The sequence below is a fragment of the Cyclopterus lumpus genome, chromosome 4 (genome assembly GCF_009769545.1).
Source record: "Cyclopterus lumpus isolate fCycLum1 chromosome 4, fCycLum1.pri, whole genome shotgun sequence".
NCBI lineage: Eukaryota > Metazoa > Chordata > Actinopteri > Perciformes > Cyclopteridae > Cyclopterus > Cyclopterus lumpus.
This window is the reverse complement of record NC_046969.1, coordinates 22,092,979-22,110,677: the sequence shown is the minus strand read 5'-3', so window position 1 is coordinate 22,110,677 and position 17,699 is coordinate 22,092,979. Positions and strand designations below refer to the sequence as shown.

Genomic DNA, 17,699 nt, shown 5'->3' with positions numbered 1-17,699 from the left:
TCATGTGGATTTGGACTCAGTCACCTTCTCATCCACCGTCGGCACGGTGCTGCGGATACAGGTCCCTGAAGTGATGAGGCGTCCGGTCCCGCCCCCCTGAGAGAGGGCGTAAGAGGAACGGCGAAGAGACGCCCCCCTTCTCAACGTTGACCTCAGCACCACCGGCTGACGGGACACACTGTGGACCTACATCACAGACGGATGAGTGTGATACGTTTGACCTTTACAGCTCGTGCTTTTTGCTTTTAGAGGAATGAAACCACGGTAACTTGTTGAATGGGAAGCAACTCGGATGACGTGCACGGCGCTGCCCCTCTTACAGGAAGTGGCAACTAGATTCAGTATCATATTGGGGAGGTCCTCATGTCAAACAGTTATGTTTTTAAACTCATCGACCAACAGCACATTGTCCTTTCAGGACGCACACTGGCCAATCATCACGGAGAAATATACTGACAGTATTACATAACTGTGAAAGTCTTCAATAGTTTGAGAGAAAGGCTGAGATTGATGTACAGGAGCTTTCTGTTGTGTGCAATTGTCTTTTTTTTTTTACATCCAGGTGACTGCTTAATGTTTTTATTTATTTCCAGTTATTGTTTTAAAAGTTTACTTACCGTCTTAAAAAGGAGATACTACACGTGAATCGGCAAAACTAATTATAATAGGTATCACTATGAAACATACCCAGTTGATTACTTGCATTAGGAAATTTGATATACATTTTCCAGAACAAAAATCTGCACATTGTATACAGGCAGGTTCAAAATGTGTGTATATTTTTGTTGACGTATTAGAGTCAAAGATTATTACAGATAGAATTTTAAATATCTCTTTTCATCACTTTTAGGACCAAAAAGTTACAAATATGTATAAATCAGGCTATGAATGATATATGAGCGAACCCCTCAGTAAAAACCTTCAGACTATAGATAGGAATGAAACTGGAAGGGTTGCTGTATGTAAATGCTACTGAAGTGGAGATTCCTGACTGTAAAATGACATGCATTTTGATATGGTAATACATATCTCAAAAATGATCAGTGCATGAAAAAAAAAAAAAACACCACGTTTTTATTTTTACTGTAGCGTGTCGCCGTCAGTGCAGATTACTCACCTTGTGCTTGTCGTGCATGGTGAGGATGACATTGAGAGCGAGAGCCGTCACTGAGGGCAAAACCGCCGTCCAAGTCGCGAGCAGAGCGGCGAGCCACACCAGTGGATCGATGAAGGCCTTATCAGACACACCTGATGAAAAGCACACACGCAGCAATCAAACCTGCTCACAGGGACGGTGACAGATCATCGGATCAACATCAAAACAAATCATTAAAATTGACATTTTGATTGTATGTCGTCTTTTTTTTTTTTCTTCCCCCTTTTTATTAACAATTGTTTTTGATATCATTTGCTTCCGAAGGAAATCACGTGCGGCAGGTTCCTGCAGTAATGGATGTTAACATGGCCACAGACGGGAGCAACATCCCCCTCAAATGACGGCGTGCGCCGAGATGAGCACAAATGTACCGATGAAGAAATAGTCCGCGGGTGATTTCTGAAACAGGAAGGTGCTTTGGGTGATCCTGGTGCAGATGAAGAAAAGCAGCACAGAGACGCACACAGTGGCTGCATTGAACTTCGTCCAGTATCGGGTCAGCAGCGCAATCTGAAAGACAAACGGAAACACGGGAAAGGGAGGAAATCGGCACACCTGGATGAACCTCCTCACCCTCTGTTCCCAAAGAGTCCCCAACTGGCCTCCTGATGAGTTCTACTGGTCACCACATTAGCAAATATTTACTGTTCAGGTTACTAAAGTGTGCTGTGGGCTCTTATCCAATAGACTCATTTTTCAATTATTTTTTAACTGTCATTATAATTTGCCTTTTTAATGGCTACTGCAGCTGCAGTTAGTAAAATTAGATTCCATGATTTCAAAACATTTTGAATAGCTTTTTACTGTAAAAACATCCCATTGCAATATCAATCGTTAAATTCATGGGACATGCAACTCCCTCCTGGCAGGTCTACCTGCTAATGCCATTCGACCTCTACAGCTCATCCAGAATGCAGCTGCTCGACTGGTCTTCAACCTCCTGAAATGTACCCACACTACTCCGCTCCTCTGCGACCTTCACTGGTTACCGGTGGCCACCCGCATCCGCTTCAAAACATTGGTACTTGCGTACCGTGCTATATCGGGTCCAGTCTACATCCAGGACATGGTCTAACCTCACACCCAGGACATGGTCTAACCTCACATCCAGGACAAGGTCTAACCTCACACCCAGGACAAGGTCTAACCTCACATCCAGGACAAGGTCTAACCTCACACCCAGGACATGGTCTAACCTCACACCCAGGACATGGTAAAACTGTACAACCCACCTCGTTCACTTTGCTCGGCTTCTGCCGATCGGCTCGTAGCTCCGTCACTTCGAGCTAAACACTCAACGAAGTCACGACTGTTTGCTGTGCTGGCTCCTCATTGGTGGAACGAGCTCCCCATTGACATCAGGACAGCAGAAAGTCTCTACATCTTCCGTCGCAAACTAAAAACATATCTTTTTCGACTATACCTTGAATAGGGAAGGTAGCGCCGTAGTAGCACTTAAATGTCCCTTACCGATAGCACTTTGTAGTTTAACACTTTAGTAGCACTTAAATGTCTCTTACTGATAGCACTTTGTAGTTTAACGTTATTGAAGAAATTGTACTTGCTTGATTCTTGTTGTTCTGAGTTTGGACTCATGGTTTAATGCACTTATTGTAAGTCGCTTTGGATAAAAGCGGCCGCTAAATGGCATGTAATGTAATGTAATGTAATGTAATGTATAGCAGGTGGATTATGTACTAATGTTAATAATATCTAACAATCCTCTTCTGTTCTCGCATTAGATTTTTCTTTAATCAAATTTGACTTTCTGTGGTTCACTTGCATCTCTGAGAAGTGTGACACTGACCTCAACGGTGGCAGTGAACACGGCTGCCATGGCGACAGTGACCGCCATGGTCTGGTAGTCGTAGGCCGTGTCGTAATAGACCCCCAACGGGACGAAGAAGAGTACGAGTGACGTGTACACGGCGTACAGGAGTGATGAGCACAGCATGAGAGGGCTGGAGAGCTCCTGTCTCTGTCCAGACTTGTACAGCGCCGGCCACTTCAGGCTGCTGTCTGCGCTCACGTCCTAAAAAAGACACAAAGACGCAGGACGAAGCATTAATAATAATAATAATAATAATGATAATAATCAATAATGAAATATCTAAACGGGATTATTGAGTTTGCAAAGACCTCCATCTCTTCAACTGCCTCACACCTGTTCAAAGAAGGCCACGCACATGATCGGGGCCGCCGTGTAGAAGACGGTGTAGAGAGCGATGAACCACGACTCGTACAGAGACTGCAGGAGAGAAACGCCTCACGGAATGAGTGCAGAAGGTTTGACTTCGGTTTAATATGCGACTCTAAATGGATGGGTGAGATTTTTTTGGGAAGCGGGGCTGCATGAGGTGTCAGTGTAACGACGGCGGCGGTCACAGCCCCAGTTTGTAGAAGCAGGAGGAGCCAGAGCGACGTACGGCAGTGAGAAGACTGGGCTTTCTGACTGGGAACGGAAGCTCCATCTAAACCACAACAGTCCTTTGACAAAAACAACAACAACGACAACAACGACAATTTCTGTCGCAGAACACGGGAGTTGCTGGTCTGCTGCTGCCTCGATCGGTTAGTTTGCGTCAATGTGTGACTTTGGGGTGTCAAAGGGTTAGTTTAAATTCACCAAAGTTGCACAATAACACAAACAAAACCGACCGATCGAGGCCGCGGTCCGACCAGCAGCTCCTTGTCCTCCGTGAGGTAAAACGACTGCTTTCGTTCATGGAGTCTCGTGGCTTTGAAGAGAACATAGATGACGGCTTCGGTTCCCCGTCGGAAAAGGTAAAGTGGTCAAAAGGATCTAAATATGGCAACTCAAACTGATAATTATTGTTTTTACCCACCTTTCTTTCAGGTGGGTAACACTGCTTCGCTCTCGTGCCGATACTCCAAACTACGGGTGTGTCGGCCGCCATCCACTTGACTACACAGCTTTAAAAAGACCCCTTTAAGTCTCACCCATGTATGTCTAACCTGAGCACTGAAGCCATTGAAGAAACTGAACCAGATGTGCACGAGAGCAAAGGCGCAGGTCTTAAACAGGAAGTAGAGCAAGAAGAAGGAGATGCGCCGGTAGGACCAGCGTCCGTGGACCAGTAGCAGCCGCTGCAGAAATCTGAACTGGGACAATGCAAAGTCGGCGTTCTGCACCGCTTGACCGCCCTCCACTCCTGCTAGTCCCACACCGACATGAGCCGCTGACGTCGGGGGAACAGTAAGAAAAGACACGGATCGAAGAAAGAGGAAGAAAATGTCAAAACACATTTGCAGAAAGCACACAAAAGTTAATTAGTACACCGATTAGGAAGATCTGGCAAAAGATTTGGCATCTTTTCATTCAACCCGACTTACTCTTGATCATATTTACATCGTTGGCGCCGTCCCCGATGGACATGGTGACGGAGCGAGTGTGTTTTCTGACCAAGGTGATGATGTCAGCCTTCTGTCCAGGTGTGACACGACAGCACAGCACCGACTGACACTGCTCGGCCAGGTTCATGAACGAGGCGCCCCAATCTGGCCTCTGGTCAAACTCTGCCTGGAGCACAACACCGGAAACGGCTCAGTTTGGGTTATATTATTTTATATATATAATATTTATAAAGTCCCTTCTGCAGGACCTTTGGAGGAGACTGGAGCACCGTTACTTTTGGGTTTCAGATGGAAAGCTTTGCCATTTCATAGAGGACAACAATATATATTTTAAGGAACTTTAGATCCGCCAGGATCAAAGCTGCTATCATGAATATTTTATAGGAACAATGGGTTGGATGCTCCACTCAGCTCTATAGAGTATTACAGTTCATTGGTTTGGTTTCATAAAGATATGGTGGATCATTTTCTCAGAAGTTGGCAAAAGCAGCGCTACGAGAAGAGTGAATATTGGACTGACAATCATTAGGTAGGCTCAAATATGACTCCAAAATAATGCTAATGCGGCTCCTCATCTATCTATCTATCTATCTATCTATCTATCTATCTATCTATCTATCTATCTATCTATCTATCTATCTATCTTCTTGCAGCTGGCTACCTGAGGCTGGTACTGCGTGTACATTGAAATCATGAATCGTGAAACAGTACCTCAAATTCAGCAAATGGCAAAGCTGTCCGTTTAAAATAGGAACAAATGTAAAATAGATGGTAAACTGCATGAGAAATAAAGCAAAAGCAAAATGAATTGGTTATAATAATCATCCTTTATAGAGGATTTGACCCAAACAGACGAGATCACTATAAGAGGATTCCACTAGTATTGCAGATAAAACGTCTAAAAATTCGCTTTTGTGGTCGATTAAATTAATTAAAAAAAATTAAAATTGAATTTCCATCGTCCCTTTCCCATTGTCTGACATCAACAACACAGTGTTCCATCATACAGAGCCATGTGAAAACTATTGGACGACAGCTAATTGGCAACTTGAAAACTATTTGAGTAACCCATTGCCTGTGCGCCCAGTGTTTACCAGCTCGGGTCCAGTGAGGACCACGGCGGTCTTCACTCCGGCCGACTGCTTGTCTGCAGCCCACAGCTCTGTCTGCATGGCCTTGAAGAAACTGACCTCTGGGTCTGGGGACTGGAGTATCTGTCTGCAGGGGCAAACATACAAAGATCAATGAGCTGGTGCGAGTGTGTGCATGAGTGTGCGTATATTTTTTCTTTCTTTATCATTGCCAACCTCAGCTCCTGCCATTCCAGTAATCTGGTCTCAGGATCTAGTAGCTTGCAAGAATATCCAATATTCACTGCAGTCTCTGCGAGGATGAGGAAAGAGGGATCGGGGAAAAGCCAGAAACCACAGTGAGACATGCAGCCGCGTCACACTCCCATCTCCTGCCTCAGTATGTCGCAATACCTTTTTTGTCCCCAGTCAGTACCCATACTTTAAGGCCAGCCTGTTGAAGCAGTGCAATAGTCTCAGGAACACCCTCTTGAAGCCGATCCTCGATTGCCGTCACCCCGATGAGCTACGACAAAGGAAAGTTCAAATGAGTTACTCGCTGCTCCACACATCCAGAACTCCATTTGGGGGAAGGACAGAAACCACGAGGCTTGATTTAAATGTGTTGCTGAAAATAAACGTGTAAAAGTCACATTGAGGGGGCGAGCCCACCTGCAGCTCTCTCTCCATCTGATCGTGTAGCTTTTCCAGCAGTGCGTCGCGGTCAACGGTCGCCATGGCAGCAGCCCGGGCCAGAGTTTTACGCCACTGCTCCCATGATGCCTCGGGAACGGATCGAACCGCGACACACAAAGTCCTCAGACAGGCCTGGGCAAACAACTGGCAGAAGATAAGTTAACGCATTATTATAGGCTGCACAGTATTTACCGAGTGATCTTTTCAGGCAGAATTGAGGAATTGACGAAGGGAACACGAGATAAACACGAGATAAACACGAGATAAACACGGGATAAACACGAGATAAACACGGCGGTTCATGCGTCAACTATAGTTGCTGCTCCTTTTCTTGAAGTGTATTGATCGAGAACGTTTAACTTCTCAGGTGTTTAATGCAGAGAGCACGCGCTTTGATAATCGGACGAGTGTCAACAGCTGTGGAAAATATTGTACGTCGAGTTCAGATGATCAAGACTCGTTTCATTTGACTGATTATTATTATTATTATTATTAATGGAGAAATACCTTTACTGCACGGAGGTGGTCTTTAAGTACATGTGTTTTAGCCATGCTAGCAGCGCGGGACTTAGGAATAGCAATGTCGGTACGTCGGTCGGACCACCAACAACAATTGGATAAATTGCCATGAAATTTTGCTCATAGATTCATCGTCCCCACAGGACGAACCCTAGAGTTTTTTGGCGGTCCTCCTTCTACCTTCAACACGAGATTGACATGGACGAGAGCTAATTGGCCATTTGAAAACTATTTGAGTAACCCATTGCCTGTACGCCCAGTGTTTACCAGCTCAGGTCCAGTGAGGACCACGGCCTCCTCCTATCTTCACCATGAGGTTGACATGTTGGGCTTTCAGTGATACTCTTCACAACTATTGGATGGATTGAATTTGGTCGAAATATTCACAAAGCACAGTGTTTTTTTTCTTCTTTTTCTAGAATAACACAGTAGTGTAAAACGGTAAGTGTAACGTTGGGTTTGATCACTGGAAGTAATATTGTTCTTTGTCTACTCAATGGCGGCAACAAGCCCAGTGCATCCTGGTTGTTGTAGGTGTTCTACTTTTGAGAATAAGGGAAAACCACTAAACTATTTATCAGGTCATTAAAAGCCTAGTTTTATTATTATTATTTTTTTTTTTAAAAGCCTATCTTTCCAGTGGTGAAATACTTCTTAAAACACTGAAACGGGAACCAAAAGATACGAAGAGTGTCGTATAAAAAGTAGGCTCAATAACAGCACACACTAATGGTTCAGTAGAAGCTCCAGTTCACCTCCAGGGCACTTTCAATCCTTTCCTGGTATGGAGAGTCCTTCTGCAGTCTCTCCAGGATCACGATGTCTGCCCCTTTACAGTACAGCTTTAACCCACCCTCCGGCTCCCGCACTGGAGAAGAAAAAAAAACACAAAAAAAAACCAGAATGGATCAGTTTAGCAGAAAAGGAAAGTTGACATGGGAGAACTTAGCATAAGTACAGTTATAAAAGATAAGAGGAGATTGTAGATGTGTTTTTTGTGCGCATTTAGAGGGCAACGCTCACCCAGTACAGACATGCGCCTTCTCTTGCTGGTAAAGTCCAGCAGCGCCAACAGCTGATATTGGCGAGTGACACCCAGCTCGGAGACAACGACAAAGTCTCTTGTCCTGGAGAGAAAGACCCAGCCCAGCTCCCTGGCTGCACCGACAAGAGCTTCCTCATCTGGGGATGCGGCCTGGTAAACCAGAGCCTCTGGAGGGATGAAGCCAACAGCGGTAAACAAGTTATTTAAGTAAGTGACATAAGCTTCGTCAACGCGTGAATCCCACACAGAATCCAAATCAGGATATAAACCAGTGTTTTTTGTTGTTGTTGTTTTCTTTTTTTAAATGGAGGATGAGAGCTGACACTAACGGACGTGGATACTCTCACACAAACACAACCTTCTTTCCACTCGGCCATGACGGTGTGACACAGACACAGCGCTCGGAGGAACTGCCTGCTGATTGGACACCGCTGTCCTCTGAGCTTCTCCAACAGGCCGGGAGCCGACATGTACAGCCCACCGCAGGAGAACGGATTCCAGCTCAAGTCCATGGGCTGCACACATATAGGGGGAAAAAAAAGACCAAATGTTACAGTGCACTGATATTCTACAGTGCTGCGACTATGGAGGAAGGACATCTTGATTCTTATCTTCTACGATTTGTAATCAGCTTCCACAGCTTTTTATTTATTTTTTTATTTCAATATTCTTCCTCACTTCATTTTTATTTTGTTCTGTACATGCATGAACATCTCTGCAAAATTGGACTTTCATACTATGTAATGTTCCATCTAACGAAAGAACAACACATGTACACATTGACTGTAAGGGCACTCAGATTTTAGTGTCGGAGGTCGCCGCAATGTTTTCGGTCATTTCACTAAATGTTCCACCGTCACGTCGATATTTGTGATCCTCTCACTTCAAACTATTAATTATAATCAGAGGGTTGATAAAACCTCCATCTTCTAACATCAGGGTAAATATCAGAGACTATTAACAATTTTCCATTGAGAATTGATTTTGAATCAGCCTTACTGTTGGATCGAGAATCTATTTCGAACATGACGTATAAAAAAAAACAGGCACATAGAGGAGAAAGGAGTTACACGAAGAACGATTTGAGAATACTTTTGAATTAAATTGAAACGGAACAAATCCCAGTTCAAAAGGTGCATATTTGAGCGTCGTCATACCTCTGTGTCCTCTGCCCTGACCGATGGATCACCTGTGAAATTCGAGAAATTATCAGATTTAATAACTTGCAAAAAGTATTTGAAACGGAGTTAAAGTACATTTCCAAACTAAAAGAAAAAGAAAGGAGAAAGAAAAAAAAAAAAAAAGACATTTGGGCTGAACCAGGAAGAGGCTCAGACATGTGGTCGACAATGTATCAATTACAGTTAGTCTTCAGTGGGCAGAGACGGTGTTAAATATTTAGTAGATGGACTCGTGTCTGTTGACTCTTAACATATGAGCACGTTCAAAGTCTCCTGTTGTGTCTCTCTGGAGGAAGCCGGCTACCCAGAGAGATCTCTGCTCCACTGTGAGCCGGCACCAAAGCTCTGTGGTCATTATCAAAAAAATGTATCTGTAAGAAAGCATATCAATATAAAGTCATGTTAATCTCAGTTTTACACCAAAAAAAAGGGGAGAGAAAGAATTCCCTTTTTTTGTCTTCATTTTATAGTCAACATGAGAACTTCCTGATGACAATAAAAGTTGCTTCAGAGGATAGTTTAGATTTTTCTAAACAATGCCATTAGGTCCTGTGAACATGCATTTTTAATTCATAATTTGATGCTGTTAAAAGTGTCAGATAAAATTGAAAAGAAAACTTTTTTTATTTTTCTGAGGTTGTAAATGTAATTGTTGAGCTATTTCTATATCATATAAGATTTGTTGGTTTCAGTTGATGTTGTTTTTACCATAGACCTCCCCTGCTATGCAGCATTGTCTGAAGAGCAGACGGTTCTGTGTGAGGGTCCCAGTCTTGTCACTCAGCAGGTATCCCACTTGGCCGAGCTCCTCATTCAGTGAGGTGTTCCTGGCCTGGGCCGGTCTGTCTGCCGGCTGCCAATACATCTCCTTGTCCCAGCCGATAAACAGGCTGTGGACCGAGTGGATCACCTCAAACCTGTGGACACACAGACATCGAAGACACAGACACCCAGTAAGACACACACACACACACACACACACACACACACACACGTCTGCTTATGAGTGCAGTATTGTAGGTGGAACTCTCACGAGATGTAGAGAGAAATGGGCATGGCCGGGCTGAGCAGGATGATGTAGCTCCAGAAGATGAGGAAACCGGTGTAGCCGGGATTGCCGTCAACCACCAGAGGAGATTGAGCCCCCGCGTGGCTCATGACCCAACTGGAAAACACGCCAGCGCCGATGGCAAGGAACAGAGCTGTGAGCACCACGGACAGGACGATCTACACACACACACACACACAGAGTTTAGAATAACTCCGCGAGTTGCCTCGTGCTCGTCGTCCACCTTCCCTTCACCCGCTCACCCCGATCACCACTCGGTTGAAAACTCTTTCTGTCCGAGTCCTCTTCACCCTCAGTTTCCCGCAGTTCCTCATGATCTTGGTGTCGGCGCCTGGTACAGAGCAGACAGCGATTAGTCGTGAGGGCCATTCTGCAGCCAGAGGGTGAAGGTTCAAGCCCTTGTGTCAAGTGAGCCTCTGCTGACGTGCCCTTGAGCAAGATGCTGCATCCTTACTAGTTCCTGGGGGTTGTTTGACCCCGGCTGCTGAGAGGTCGGAGAGAATTTCCCTTGCGGGGATTAACATATCACATTGTGTGTTCTCAATCTTTTCACAGACATACCGAGACAACACATTCTCACTCACGTGCCAAATACCCCTCGAGAGTCAGTTTTGGACTTTTAAGGAACGACAAGTCAGTCTGGAAAAAAAAAATAGACCTCCGTGTTCTCAAGAAATGTAAAGTTTCCGCTCATTACATGCAAACAGTCCCATAAACTAACTCATAAAGTGTTTTACTTTACTTAGACTTATGCAACGGAACTACTTGGTTAGGTTTAGGAAAAGATCGCAATTGGGGTTAAAAATAATTACACTAAAACAACTCAGCACTGACTCAGGTTTCATAAACACAACATAAACAGGGGTTTGTTTGACCAAACCAGCTTTTGTCACTCTTTATACACACACGTGACCATCTAATAATGATGCTGAGGGTTTAATGGGTTTACATTGGAGTCTCCAGGCGCCAACGGCTGCCCCGGTACGTCGGCATCAGACTCTGAAGGCTACCGGCCTGCTAGCGAGAACTCAATTTGCCTGATAATGTGTGCCATATCTTCAAAAACTGCTCAAGGACAGAAAACTGACTCCAACTTCATCTTACTACAACAACGTCAACCTTGATCATGCATGATCTAAAGCGTGTGTGAGAGGGGTTAAGAGTTATAATAAGGCTCAACCGGGGGCCACACCAATAGACAGTCTCTGATGAATTCTATAAAACCCATCTCTGGAAGGATTTGATCTATTGATCCGCTTTACCAGAACTGAAAAGGGTCATAGCAGCGGGGATCCATGACACCTCCGCCTGGTCCAGTAATCTCCGATCAATGATCACTTAAAAAGACAGGAGGAGCCTGTAATCTGCCAGATGTTAACAGACCCACATTTAAGACACAGCTGCAAGAGTTAAGTACTGTCCATAATTAGCAGTGTAATGTATTCCACATAATAAAATGTGTCATTGAAACAAGTGGAGGCCACAGCAGAAGGTGAAATGAGGAAAAGTGGCCTTGACACAAAAACATGGTTATCTCTGTTATCATACAGCATTGAGCCACGTAGAAGAGCTTGAACCCATTTTTGTAATCTATTTTCTTTCCATCTCTCGGGCATAGAAATTCCACAGAAATCTGGTTCTCTGCACTGAATAAATCCTGCCACGCGTACCCGTGTATATGGCCAAGCCGTAGGCGAACTCTGTGTTGCGTAGGACCGTTCCCCTCAGGAGGACGTGCTCATTTTCCAGCAGGAAACGCTCTCCCCGCCAGTGCAGCTGGCCTCTGAAGACGTACAGGCGATTGTTGGGCTCCTCGCAAGAAACGACACCTGTAAAGTGAGCGGTTACATTTTTGCTACGACTTCGAGACAAGAAAGGCAATTATGTAAAAAAAAATTTAAAAAAAACACTACTTTTTTGTTTTTGCTCTATTTAAAAAAAAAAAAAAAGATGTTGATTATAAGAAAAACACAGTTTCACCATCAAAGGCGGCGAGCGCCTCCTCCGAGGGCCGAGAGGTCAGCTCGTCGTGCGTCGCACCGAGCGCCTGCCGAAACTTGAGGTCCGTCTCTCTGTCGGAAGAAAAAAAAAAAAGAAGACATTTTGGGATATTTTTTTTAATTTTTTTATTGTCCACTCGTGGGGGAATTTGTCTGTGAAGCTTCGCAGACATGAATGCTTCCTTTGAGATTTATGGAGAGAGAGAGAAAAAAAAAAACATGTTTCGTGAGACGACAGAAGATGGAATAAATTAGATGTTGTTCAAATTCATTAAACAAAAAGATGTTGTGAACTATTAACTGTTGCCCCCAAATGTTCCAACCCAGCAAGCGATTTAAGAAATTACACTTTCCCCCAGAATGATGTAAACCGTCCTCTGGACTTCTTTGCCCACGTTTCCTTTCCTTAAAAGAAACAATCCTTGCAAGTGAAACTCATTCCTAAATATTTAAAAACCACCGTCTCTCTCTACAGCTCGCCCCTGAATGGCAATTGGCTCACACATCGGTTGCCCCTCCCTATTGTTGACAAGCTCCTCAGTCACGTTAGCGTTTGTAAGCAAAGCACTCTCTTGACACCTCGGTAATGGATCGACGATATGCTTAATGCAGAAAAACCTCAAAACTAATCATCACCTTTAAACATTGTCATATCATCTGCATGCGTAATGCAGACTAATGCTGCAGTCATGGATCCGTATTTCATTGATATACAAGCGAGAAGCGCGTAGCGGATGATGCGCAACCTTGAAGCGCTCCAGTGTTCAAATCAGTATTCAAGACATGCGACGCTCTGGGAGCGGTGAAATGAGAAAGACTTTCAACAACAAAAAAGGACCACCCTTACAAGTTATATTAACACTAAATAGATGATCCATTCGTCAGAAATATGAAGTTGGTACACACACAGAGAGGTTTGTAATATTAATGTGTTTGATTGAGAATCAGAATGATGAAATATCCGTACCGTTTAGACGACGTGTTGACTTGACATTATGACTTGAATCACTAGTTTGTGATGTTTGTTTAAATATATTTATTTCACCGATTAATTACACAAACTGTGGTCGTTGTCATACTTTAGGTTAGTTATATTTGCCAATAATGAATAATGTCAATATTAGGCAGGTGATGCCTTGTCTTTTCGCTTTATAAGGGGAGGAGGTGACTTGGGACATCTGCTGTTTGTCTGAAATAAATTAAATTTGATTAAATATAGACTCATTAAAAAGGTCTTTACTCTGCAATAAACCAGAAGGCACTTTCGCCTCTCAAACTGGTTCTAACTGGAAACAAAGAGACATCTTAGTGTGCAAACGGACTCATGCGTCTTAGACCTTTTACACTTCTGAGCCACCACGAAGCCTCCGAGTGTAGAAAGGATTTGACCTTTAGAAGTGACCACGTGTTTGTTGTCCCCATGGCAACAGGAGCCTGAAGATCTTGATAAAGTATATAAATATATATTTTTACACTATACTTTCTTTTATGTTGCAGAATTTACTTGTTTTAATATACTACTACTACTGCTGCCATTACTAGTATACTCATAAAGTACAAATATGATTTATGATGAATTAAATGTTGAATTAGAGGTAGATTGAGAGAACGGATTAGTTTCTTACCCGTCGATATCAGCTGTCTCCACATAACAGAGACTGTGAGGTTCTGAACTGCACAGGAGGAGAAGGTCAGCCTGGGAGGAAATGGAGAAAACAGTCAAATACATTTTTTTTTAAACTACGCAGAAAGTTACTGGACACACAAATAGAGCTGCGGAGCATTTAACGCTGCTACGCTTTATCCGTAGGAAAAGACTCCTTTGCTTTTCAGGTTAACAAGTAACTCATGCAATCATATTCTACTTAAGCAGAAGTTATCGCTCAGACACTTTCTATTTTGCTGTTAATTTCTGTCTTTTATAAATTGAAAATCTCACAGGGATGACTTGGCCTTTGTGTATGCGCAGCACATCTCCCACATGCAGATCCCTCCACTGGCCTTTGTAGAAACTGAGACCAAGGACAGATGAGGAGTTAGCAAATGGAAAAAACATAATCAAACAGCTTTCATGTCATGAACAAGTAATGTTTTACTAGATTTCATATTAAAAAGACACAAATGTAAAAGCAAATCCACTATCAAATAAATATTTAAATAGACAAAAAATTCCTGACACTAACAACCATGTGGAAATAATGTTTTCTCATCAAAAACAAGTGCAGAGCTGTCTATGCATTAAAAACATTATAAAGTTCAGGAACACAGAAATGTTTTCCTTCCTTCTAGAAGTGAACTCTATTTTTGGATGCAAAACCTTGGACTTTCTTTGATATACACGCTTTTTCCATCCAATTGCAGAATTAAGTTTTCTTCTGTAGTGGAATTATTGCAGACATAAAAATGAAATGCTTTTCAAAAACGTCACATCTGAGGCCAATTTGACCCATTTCACAAGTTGCAAACCAATGTACCTCCATACTACAGACATATTATTTTTCATTTTAAAAGCCTTTATCTGCCGATACCAATGACGTGCCGATATCATAGTCTATTCTTAATATATGTAACTAAAGTAGTAATGATATGCGTTATTGCAGTTCTTAAGCAGTTGCTACACTTGAGGGTATAGTCTGGTGAACACATTATCTTTTTACGTGGTCTCTTAGTTCACAAGGTAAAGCACATCACCTAAAAGGAGAAGATGTCATCAAGAGGTTGGTGAAAGTTTGTGTCTTTCAAAAAGGTGTGGAAAAAAATGTTTTTGCCCAGCTCTAAATGCGCAAAGGGACCATCAAGAGATTCACTCATTCACACTTCATTAGAGCTTCATTAGAGGGCCGTTTCAAACGGGAAGGTCCTGAGAGAATAACAAACCGTCTTTGTCCTCACCTCTGGGAGACGAGTACGTCACAGGGTCGGGTGTTAACCTCAGCGTCACTGCGTCTCCTCGCCTGGACCAGAGATGGAGAGAGAGAGAGAGAGAGAGAGAGAGAGAGAGAGAGAGAGAGAGAGAGAGGGAGAGACAAAAAGGAGAATGAGAAAAGAGACGGAGATAAGACTGAGGAGCGTGAGGGATGGAGGAAAAAGAGTGATGGACAGGGGAGCGTGCGAGAGGGAGTGAGGGGTGGCCGGGAAAGGTTGAACAGGAGAAAGGAGAACCGCCATTACGGGGCTCGACAGTGACACCAGCTGGGAGATTTACACCCTCCACTAAATGATTAGTCAATAGAGAGGGGTCAAGCAAGCGTTTCACCCAGAGCTGTTAACGACCGTAACTCAGTGATGCACTTAACCAGAGAATTCTCCATGCAAAACATCACGCCCGCATTTAAAAAAGGAAAAGCTTTAATGATGGGAGAGAAAATTAATGCTACTGGGATGACTGGTTTTGTCAATGAGGAGAGGACAGGGAGTCAATGCGGACAATGAAGGAGGGAGGAGAGTGCGCACACTTCTTAAGTGCCAGGCGCACATGTGCATGCCGCTCGTATATTTGTGTTTAAGGTCGTGCATTCGTGTGTGTGAGCGGGTGGATTCATCGCTGAGGGGAGGGGGGGGGGGGGGGGGGGGGGGAGACTGGTGGTCTCACCATGTCGTTGGCAAGGTCTTTGATCCCTCTCACAGAGAGTACAATGGTCAGCGGGATGATGGTGATGTACCAAGGTATGGCTGAGATGGCAGGGACACACTGGAAACACACACAAGCATGAACACACACACACACAAAGTCCTTCCACAAGTGACACACACACACACACACAATCTGGAAAAAGATAGTAAGTGGACCTTGAGTTAAGAGTTTTGTCAAACTGCACTAATGGAACTCATGATGTCAGGATTAAGTGATGAAATAAGACGTCATCCTGTTAAATAACTTTTTCGTTGAGGTGAATTTGCCCCCCCCCACCCACCCAACATCTAGAGACATAGTAGGTCATGGTCTTCATCCAGGAAGAAGCAATATGAGAAAAAATATTTCCTCTTATTTTTGTTAGTATACACAATTTGTTTTTAAACACCGATTGATTTTTGGTCATTCACCGATGTTTTCTTATTTTTGTGCTTCTCTTCGGAAAAATATGGGCGAGAAAAGTCTCCCCAAGATAATGACAGACACCTCTTGTTTTTCATAGTCCACACATCTTTCGTCCAACGCAAGGAAAACTATACATTTTAAATGTAAACACATTAATTATTAAATGTGTGGGTTAAAGACTATAAAAAAATGAGTTTTGTTTTACTCGTACCACCAGTGCTGACGCTCTGGGAAAAAAAAAAAAATCACTTTGTTTATATTTGTTTATCGTGTACCTTGATTTTTCTACTGCTGAAGTTCTTCTTTTTACAGATTAGTTTTGGGAATGTGCTAGAGTATATCTGCACACGGCAACAACACCTTTCCGTGTGTAGTGTGCTTATATTATAAACATCGGGCTAAGTGTGATTTATCGTTCAGCACACCGGGGTGAGAGCAGAACAACATTTGGTGCATCTGGAGTTGACTTATTTTCTCTCTGAACGAAATTTTTTTTTAAAAAAAAGGTAAAGTTGCTGCATGAGCCCCGTCACAAATAGCTCATGACACTTAATCTTAAAGAACTGCACACGTGGATCAAAGTTCAAGGAACATATCAGCATCATTCCCATGACTTCAGACTTGAAAAAAAAAGAAGAAAAATGTCAACAAAACACACACACGGTGTCCCACAATCCTGATAACAATATTGTAAACATGATACATTTAACATTGAAGCCGAGCCCATAAAAAAAAAGGACTCTTGTCTCAAGGGTCAAAGCATGAGAGACGACAGCAGAGACTCCGTCTGACCTGCATCACCACCATGAGGAGGAAGTAGAGATTGGCCACTCGATGAAACTGTTCGAACAGCGTCAGGGGCAGGAACGTCAGGGGGGAGTACTTGTGGCTGCGGAGCACATTGTCCTGGCAACCAGCACCAAAAAAAAAAAAAAGGCACCAGAGGGAGGAGAAGAAGCACACGGCGCGTTAACATTCACCTGCTCCTCGGTGCATCAGCATGCCAACGACTGGGTGTTACGTTTACCGTGTGGAGAGAAAGGACGAGCGCGCCACAGTGACTCACCGCGTATCTCCCCCGGCGACAGCACAGGAAGGACTTGTTCTGCTTGTGTTTGTGGTGGTGACGGCCGTTCGCCCTCACCTCCCATGTGAGGCCTGTCGGACACACGGTTGGGCTCTCAGAAAACCCCATTTACAAACAAAAAAAACGTTTCAATGTGTCGTTTACATCTGCGGACAACAGATTGGACAGAAGCGTGTCTGCCTTCTGTGAATGTGCGTAAATATGCAAGAGTATGTAAGTGGGCGGGTGTGGCTCTCAAAGGGAGTCTAATTAGGCCCTCCGGAAGGCACAAAACAACTCTATTGGCATCCGCTGAAGAAACATTAAAGATCACATGCCAGCCAGTCTTCTCTTCTCTTCTCTTCCTCATTGTGTTTACTCACACAGTGAGGAAGAGAGACGGAGAGCAAGCAGGTGGAGGGAAAAAAAAAAGAAAGAAAATGGAGGATGGAGATCGAGAGAGACGTACCGGATTCAAGGCTT

At 43.6% G+C, this 17,699-nt stretch overlaps 1 protein-coding gene across 1 annotated transcript in view; it reads right to left on the bottom strand.

Annotated features, from left to right (window-relative positions):
• atp8b3 (ATPase phospholipid transporting 8B3) overlaps positions 1-17,699 on the bottom strand; it is an 18,309-nt gene continuing 610 nt past the window's right edge. The window contains exons 3-28 of the mRNA XM_034530431.1: positions 17,217-17,308; positions 16,943-17,056; positions 15,704-15,802; positions 15,004-15,065; positions 14,051-14,123; positions 13,737-13,807; positions 12,092-12,183; positions 11,782-11,940; positions 10,354-10,442; positions 10,076-10,269; positions 9,751-9,959; positions 9,019-9,050; positions 8,220-8,376; positions 7,840-8,028; positions 7,572-7,684; positions 6,274-6,441; positions 6,016-6,127; positions 5,839-5,914; positions 5,626-5,749; positions 4,511-4,697; positions 4,133-4,356; positions 3,321-3,404; positions 2,964-3,188; positions 1,528-1,666; positions 1,118-1,248; positions 1-186 (exon numbers count right to left, since the gene is read on the bottom strand). Of these exons, the coding sequence (XP_034386322.1) occupies positions 1-186; positions 1,118-1,248; positions 1,528-1,666; positions 2,964-3,188; positions 3,321-3,404; positions 4,133-4,356; positions 4,511-4,697; positions 5,626-5,749; positions 5,839-5,914; positions 6,016-6,127; positions 6,274-6,441; positions 7,572-7,684; positions 7,840-8,028; positions 8,220-8,376; positions 9,019-9,050; positions 9,751-9,959; positions 10,076-10,269; positions 10,354-10,442; positions 11,782-11,940; positions 12,092-12,183; positions 13,737-13,807; positions 14,051-14,123; positions 15,004-15,065; positions 15,704-15,802; positions 16,943-17,056; positions 17,217-17,308 (3,401 nt within the window). The remainder of the gene's footprint in view (positions 187-1,117; positions 1,249-1,527; positions 1,667-2,963; positions 3,189-3,320; positions 3,405-4,132; positions 4,357-4,510; positions 4,698-5,625; positions 5,750-5,838; positions 5,915-6,015; positions 6,128-6,273; positions 6,442-7,571; positions 7,685-7,839; positions 8,029-8,219; positions 8,377-9,018; positions 9,051-9,750; positions 9,960-10,075; positions 10,270-10,353; positions 10,443-11,781; positions 11,941-12,091; positions 12,184-13,736; positions 13,808-14,050; positions 14,124-15,003; positions 15,066-15,703; positions 15,803-16,942; positions 17,057-17,216; positions 17,309-17,699) is intronic.